Consider the following 6,988-nt stretch of genomic DNA (forward strand, 5'->3'; position numbering starts at 1 on the left):
ACTAGAACTGAACTAGAACTGAACTAGAACTGAACTAGAACTGAACTAGAACTAACCTAGAACTAACCTAGAACTGAACTAGAACTGAACTAGAACTGAACTAGAACTAACCTAGAACTAACCTAGAACTGAACTAGAACTGAACTAGAACAGAACTAGAAATGAACTAGAACTGAACTGAACCTTAACTAACATTATAGTTCTTTAACTTCAGTCAAAGTTTACAACCTTATTATATCTATTATTATTTTATATAATTTTTAAATTACCATAATTTTTGCGTTATAACATCAACAACAAACATAAATTGAAAAGTTTTTCAAAAATGTATTATTTTTTATTTAACTCCTATCCACCACACGTTTCAATTGATAGATAAAGTTTTTTTATGAGGAAGTCATAAAAGCTATTCAATGAACAAAACTTTCTCCATATTATTCACATGTACAGCTGAGGAAAATGTAAACAAAAACTCAGATCAAACATATACGGAATTAGTGTCGTAATTGCACTTATTCCGTTATACATTCACTCATCATTTGTAATGTTTTTTTAGTTTATTTAATTTTTTAGAGGAAAACAATATTTTAATAATAACCCGAAAATTTCATAAATATTATAGAATTTAAGAATTTATTAAAAAATTCTTATAAATAAAAATAAAATATTTAACACAATTTACTTTTCACTAAAAACATTTGCTTTATTTCATTTCAATTAACACAATTTGCCAATGACAACTTAAGCCTTCCAGTTAGACCATTTCTTGATTTCATTATACAAATTATTGCCAGGACATTCAGTTGAACCCACTTGACGATGACCATATAAGATATAACCCGACTTAATTTGACCACGAGCAACAGCATCAGACAACAAACCCTTAGCAGCAGAGATTTGAGCAGCAGTGGGTTTATCATTGTTATAGTTGCCCATAAAGGAAATACCAATAGCTTTAGAATTCCAGTTGGTGGCATGAGCACCCATAACATTCCAACCACGACCCTCATAAACATTACCATCACCACCGATCAAGAAGTTATAACCAATATCAGCCCAACCCAAAGTCTTTTGATGATAACTTTGAATATTTCTCATCTGCTGCATGCAGCTGGCCTTGGTGGAACAATAGGCTCCAGCGGTATGATGAATAACAGCATAAGACAAACCATTAGCCAAAGATGTTTTGCTGGTAGCAGCAGCACCACCCCATTCGGACTTGGAAATGATGTTAACAGCACACACGGCTTGGGCACATACAAGTACCGCCAATAGAGCGACAAAAGTTTTCGAAAACATTTTACTATTTCACTTATTAAGTATAGAACACACTTTGTAATGATTATTTTGTGAAAACCTCTACAGTATATATAGTTTAACAAATGTCTAGTATTCGAACAGATAATTATCAAAAATCAATTTAAAATTTATTATTGTTATTGATAGATTTAGTAAAATTGCAAATTGCCCCCGAAACATGATAAGTTTTGTAATAAGAAGTAATAAATTGTGTCAATGAAGAAGTGATTACTTCTGTTGTTACGAAACCGAAATTTATCAGTTTGAAGACAACGTTTTTTTTAAAGGTCCTCAAATTTGTAATCAAACCAATTAAAATTATCGAATTGAAGTAGCTAGTTCTTAAACCCTAAATATTACAATAGTCTGGACTATAGAGTAGACTATAGTCTGGACTATAGAGTAGACTATAGTCTGGACTATAGAGTAGACTATAGTCTGGACTATAGAGTAGACTATAGTCTGGACTATAGAGTAGACTATAGTCTGGACTATAGAGTAGACTATAGTCTGGACTATAGAGTAGACTATAGTCTGGATTATAGAGTAGACTATAGTCTGGACTATAGTGTAGACTATAGTCTGGACTATAGAGTAGACTATAGTCTGGGCTATAGAGTAGACTATAGTCTGAACTATATAGTAGACTATAGTATTCAATTAACTCCCGATATTACTATTAACTATTAAAAAAAAACAACATCGACAACATACATACATATGTATTAGAGCATAAATTTAAAACATAGAAAGAAAACATAAATAATCGTTTACAAATCTTATCAGTTTTAAAATGATATTTTCATTCTTATCACGAACAACACCCTCAACTTTCTCTCTGTATATAAACTCTGCTCAACATAAAACTAAACATTAGTTCTGCGAAATACTTGAAAGAAATATACGGACAATGATATCTAAAACTTTATGCACTCTCTTGGTTGTGCTATCGTGCGCACAGTCCATTTTTGGTCTTACCATTATCACCAAGTCGCAGTGGGGTGGTGCTCCTGCTACCAGCAAAACCTCTTTGGCTAATGGTTTGTCTTATGCTGTTATTCATCATACCGCTGGAGCCTACTGCTCCACCAAGGCCAGCTGTATTCAACAAATGAAAAATATCCAAAGTTATCATCAAAAGACTTTGGGTTGGTCTGATATTGGTTATAACTTCCTGATCGGTGGTGATGGTAATGTTTATGAGGGTCGTGGCTGGAATGTTATGGGTGCTCATGCCACCAACTGGAACTCTAAAGCCATTGGTATTTCCTTTATGGGCAACTATAATAATGATAAACCCAATGCTGCTCAAATCTCTGCTGCTAAGAGTTTGTTGTCGGCTGCTGTTGCTCGTGGTCAAATTAAGTCGGGTTACATTTTATATGGTCATCGTCAGGTGGGTTCAACTGAATGTCCTGGCAATAATTTGTATAATGAAATTAAGAAATGGTCTAACTGGAAGGCTTAGGTTTTGTTATGAAAATTGTTAAAATTTATTGAAATAAAATAAAAACTTTTAATAGAAATGGATGTGTTCTTAATTGTTTTAATAGTGAGAAAAATTCTATAAGTTTATAGTCCAGACAACAGTCGTGTATATAATCATGAATATAGTCTATGATCAAAATTAAAGTCTTGTTTAAGCACGGCACTATAGTATATTATATACTCGAGTCTATTATTGTGAATTATGATTAACTAGTCTAGACTATAGTCAAGAATATATTCTATTCTATACTCCAGACTATTATCCAATAAATTTCATAATATAAATTTCAGACTATAGTCCAGTATACAGTCGGACTATTTTATATTTTATGGTCATTGTCTGACCTTTCTCTATTTTATAATCCAGACTGCAGTATAAACTATGATCCAGACTATAAGTCGTTATAGTCCAGACTATAGTTATTATAGTGCAGAATATAGTCTATACTATAGATCAGACCCCTTTTATTATAGTCCAGATTGTAGGCTGTAGTCTATATTATAGGCAAGTCCATATTCCAGACTATATTCCTGACTATACTTTAGGCTAAAGTCCAGACTATAGTCTATGCTATAGTCCAGAATATAGTCTATGCTATAGTCCAGACTAAAGTCTATACTATAGCGAACACTATAAGTAGTCTTACTATAGTGCAGACAATAGCCTATACTACAGTGCAGGCGTTAGTATATTTTAAAGTCCAGGCTATAGCCTAATTTATAGTTCAGACTATAGTCTATACTATAGTATATATTAAAGTCCAGACTATATTCCAAACTATAGCCTATACTACAGTCCAGTTTATACTATAGATGAGTCTAAAGTCTTGACTTCAGTCTATACTGTAGTCCTGACTATAGTCTGTACTATAGTCCAGACTATAGTCTATACTATAGCCCAGACTATAGTCGATACTATAGCCCAGACTATAGTCGATACTATAGCCCAGACTATAGTCGATACTATAGCCCAGACTATAGTCGATACTATAGCCCAGACTATAGTCGATACTATAGCCAGACTATAGTCGATCATAGTCCAGACTATAGCCTATACTATAATCCAGACTATAGCCTATACTATAGTCCAGATTATAGTCTATACTATAGTCCAGACTATAGTCTATACTATAGTCTAGACTATGGTCTATACTATAATCCAGACTATAGTCTATTCTATAGTCCAGACTATAGTCTATACTATAGTCCAGACTATAGTCTTTACTATAGTCCACACTATAGTCTTTACTATAGTCCAGACTATAAACGTTACTATAGTCCAGACTATAGTCTATACTATAGTGCAGACTATAATCCAGACTATAGTCCAGACTATAGTCCAGACAATAGTCCAGACTATAGTCCAGACAATAGTCCAGACTATAGTGGAGACTATAGTCCAGACTATAGTGGAGACTATAGTCCAGACTATAGTCCAGACCATAGTCTATATTATAATCCAGACTAAAGTCTATACTCTAGTCCAGTCTACAAACTATACTATAGTCAAGACTATAGTCTCCTTAAAGGGTCTTCACATTCAAACTACTGTTTTTTTAATCATGCATATATAATTATTTATTTTTTTTTTTATTCAATTATAAGAAAAACTTCTCTTCAAACTTAAGCCTTCCAGTTAGACCATTTCTTGATCTCAGCATACAAGTTATTACCGGGACAATCAGTATTACCAACTTGACGATGACCATACAAAATATAACCTGACTTAATTTGACCACGAGAAACAGCAGCAGCCAACAAACTCTTAGCAGCGGCAATTTGAGCAGCAGTAGGTTTATCCTTATGATAATTGCCCATGAAGGAGATACCAATAGATTTCGAGTTCCAGTTGGAGGCATGAGCACCCAATACATTCCAGCCACGACCTTCATAAATATTGCCATCACCACCGATCAAAAAGTTGTAACCAATATCAGCCCAACCCAAAGTTTTTTGATGATAGTGTTGAATATTACGCATTTGTTGCATACAGCTGGCCTTGGTAGAGCAGTAGGATCCCTCGGTGTGATGTATAACAGCATAAGCCAAACCATTAGCCAATGAAGTCTTGCTGGTGGCAGGAGCACCACCCCATTCCTTTTTGAGATAATAGTTATGCCCAGAACATTATGGGCACAAATGAGAATAGCCAAAAGAGCAAATAAAGTTTTGGATACCATTGTTTTGGATTTAACAATTACTGTTGGTTAAAGTGGTCAAATCACTTTGTTTATATAGTCGACTATTGTACCTATAAACTTGACCTGATAAGATTTTTTAAGATATTTTGACAAAGATAAGGATTTATACCAAAAAAATAAGCGCATTTATATCAATAAAGTATAAAAATATCATTAAAGTGGAATTGTTTTGCTACTTAAGTGCATTTTAAAGTGAATTTATGAATAATAAACATATCAAAGAAACTTCGTAGAGACAGTTTAATATCATGGAAGAATTATGTCTTAATTAACCCTCAAACGGAAAGGTAATATGTTAAACTGTTTTAGGATTAGTTTGAATAGATATTTCTAAATAAATATGGGGATTTTTAAATATTTTCAATAAGAAAATTTGTTTGTTTTTTTTTAATTTTTTAAATATTTCTTTAAGCTTTATTGACTCATCTCATCTTAAAAAGTACCCCTTAGTTAGGGTCACCATATAAACTGATTATTTGAATGAAATAATATGTTGTGATTCACTTTATGACGTAAAATTTTGTAAACCTTTCAGTACAGAAATGAGGGCGGTACATGAAATTCGTTAAATGATTTGTAATACCAGAAAAAAAATTGTCTCGTGTTGTAGTCTAGTCTATAGTCTAGTCTATAGTCTAGTCTATAGTCTAGTCTATAGTCTAGTCTATAGTCTAGTCTATAGTCTAGTCTATAGTCTAGTCTATAGTCTAGTCTATAGTCTAGTCTATAGTCTAGTCTATAGTCTAGTCTATAGTCTAGTCTATAGTCTAGTCTATAGTCTAGTCTATAGTCTAGTTTAGTATATTGTCTAGTATATGGTCTAGTCTATAGTCTAATCGACAGTCTAGTCTATATACAAATCATTTCATTAAATAACCTCTTACTCCTCCATTCATTTCTTGTACATTTATTTTACGCGTACATATTTTTACTACAAGGTACTTCACACATGACATTTAAAATTTATTGACCCTCTTGTGGACTCATATCGCTTAAAAATTTATTTCGAATATTTATAATTCTAGTTGTTGTGATTTGCATTGATTTAAGTTTGTTTTATTAGACTCGATCAACAACCATACAGCACTTCGCCTATGAAAATCACACTCTACTTATTGTTCTTATCAGTCGACAGCCATAATAATCTAAAACCAGAAAAAATTCACTATAAAAGTATTGGGGAATCGCCTGAAAATTATTAGTTTTCTTTAAACTTTCTCTACAACATGTTGTCCAAAGTATTAGTTGGTCTTTTGGCCGTTTTGGTGTGTGCTCATACCGTTTGTGGTCTTACCATCATTTCCAAATCCGAATGGGGTGGTGCTCCTGCTACCAGTAAGACCTCATTGGCTAACGGTTTATCTTATGCTGTTATTCATCATACCGCCGGTGCTTACTGTTCCACCAAGGCCAGCTGCATGCAACAAATGCGTAATATCCAAAGTTATCACCAAAAGACTTTGGGTTGGGCTGATATTGGTTACAACTTCTTGATCGGTGGTGATGGTAATGTTTATGAGGGTCGCGGTTGGAATGTAATGGGTGCTCATGCCACCAACTGGAACTCTAAGGCAATTGGCATTTCCTTCATGGGTAACTACAACAATGATAGACCCACTGCTGCTCAAATCTCCGCTGCTAAGAGTTTGTTGTCGGCTGCCGTTTCTCGTGGTCAAATTAAGTCGGGTTATATTTTGTACGGTCATCGTCAGGTCGGTTCTACTGAGTGCCCTGGCAATAATTTGTATAACGAAATCAAAAAATGGTCTAACTGGAAGGCTTAAGTTGAGGGTTACAAAGATTATTTAAGAAAAACATTTGATTTCCAATAAAAGTATTATAGATTTATGCAAATTATTTAATATTTGGTTTTGTAATTTATTTTTTCACACTTCAGTTTTAGTTCAGTTCTAGTTCAGTTCTAGTTCAGTTCTAGTTCTGTTCTAGTTCTGTTCTAGTTCTGTTCTAGTTCTGTTCTAGTTCTGTTCTAGTTCTGTTCT

The 6,988-nt window shown here is 33.5% G+C and overlaps 4 protein-coding genes across 4 annotated transcripts; 2 read left to right on the top strand and 2 right to left on the bottom strand.

The window, feature by feature from the left end:
- Positions 1 to 682: 682 nt before the first annotated feature.
- Positions 683 to 1,312, bottom strand: LOC111678842 (peptidoglycan-recognition protein SC2-like). The gene has a single exon (XM_023440273.2). It carries the CDS (start codon positions 1,297 to 1,299, stop codon positions 742 to 744), a length of 558 nt encoding a protein of 185 aa, XP_023296041.2. The 5' UTR covers positions 1,300 to 1,312; the 3' UTR covers positions 683 to 741.
- An 877-nt stretch (positions 1,313 to 2,189) lies between these two features.
- Positions 2,190 to 2,829, top strand: LOC111678840 (peptidoglycan-recognition protein SC2-like). Its single transcript, XM_023440272.2, has one exon. It carries the CDS (start codon positions 2,210 to 2,212, stop codon positions 2,765 to 2,767), a length of 558 nt encoding a protein of 185 aa, XP_023296040.2. The 5' UTR covers positions 2,190 to 2,209; the 3' UTR covers positions 2,768 to 2,829.
- A 1,509-nt stretch (positions 2,830 to 4,338) lies between these two features.
- On the bottom strand, positions 4,339 to 4,969 carry LOC111678846 (peptidoglycan-recognition protein SC2-like). The gene has a single exon (XM_023440278.2). The coding sequence runs from the start codon at positions 4,774 to 4,776 to the stop codon at positions 4,411 to 4,413; it is 366 nt and encodes a 121-aa protein (XP_023296046.2). The 5' UTR covers positions 4,777 to 4,969; the 3' UTR covers positions 4,339 to 4,410.
- A 1,216-nt stretch (positions 4,970 to 6,185) lies between these two features.
- Positions 6,186 to 6,845, top strand: LOC111678839 (peptidoglycan-recognition protein SC2-like). Its single transcript, XM_023440271.2, has one exon. It carries the CDS (start codon positions 6,215 to 6,217, stop codon positions 6,770 to 6,772), a length of 558 nt encoding a protein of 185 aa, XP_023296039.1. The 5' UTR covers positions 6,186 to 6,214; the 3' UTR covers positions 6,773 to 6,845.
- Positions 6,846 to 6,988: the final 143 nt, after the last annotated feature.

Source organism: Lucilia cuprina, chromosome 6, assembly GCF_022045245.1.
Source record: "Lucilia cuprina isolate Lc7/37 chromosome 6, ASM2204524v1, whole genome shotgun sequence".
In the NCBI taxonomy this organism is placed as follows: Eukaryota; Metazoa; Arthropoda; class Insecta; order Diptera; family Calliphoridae; genus Lucilia; species Lucilia cuprina.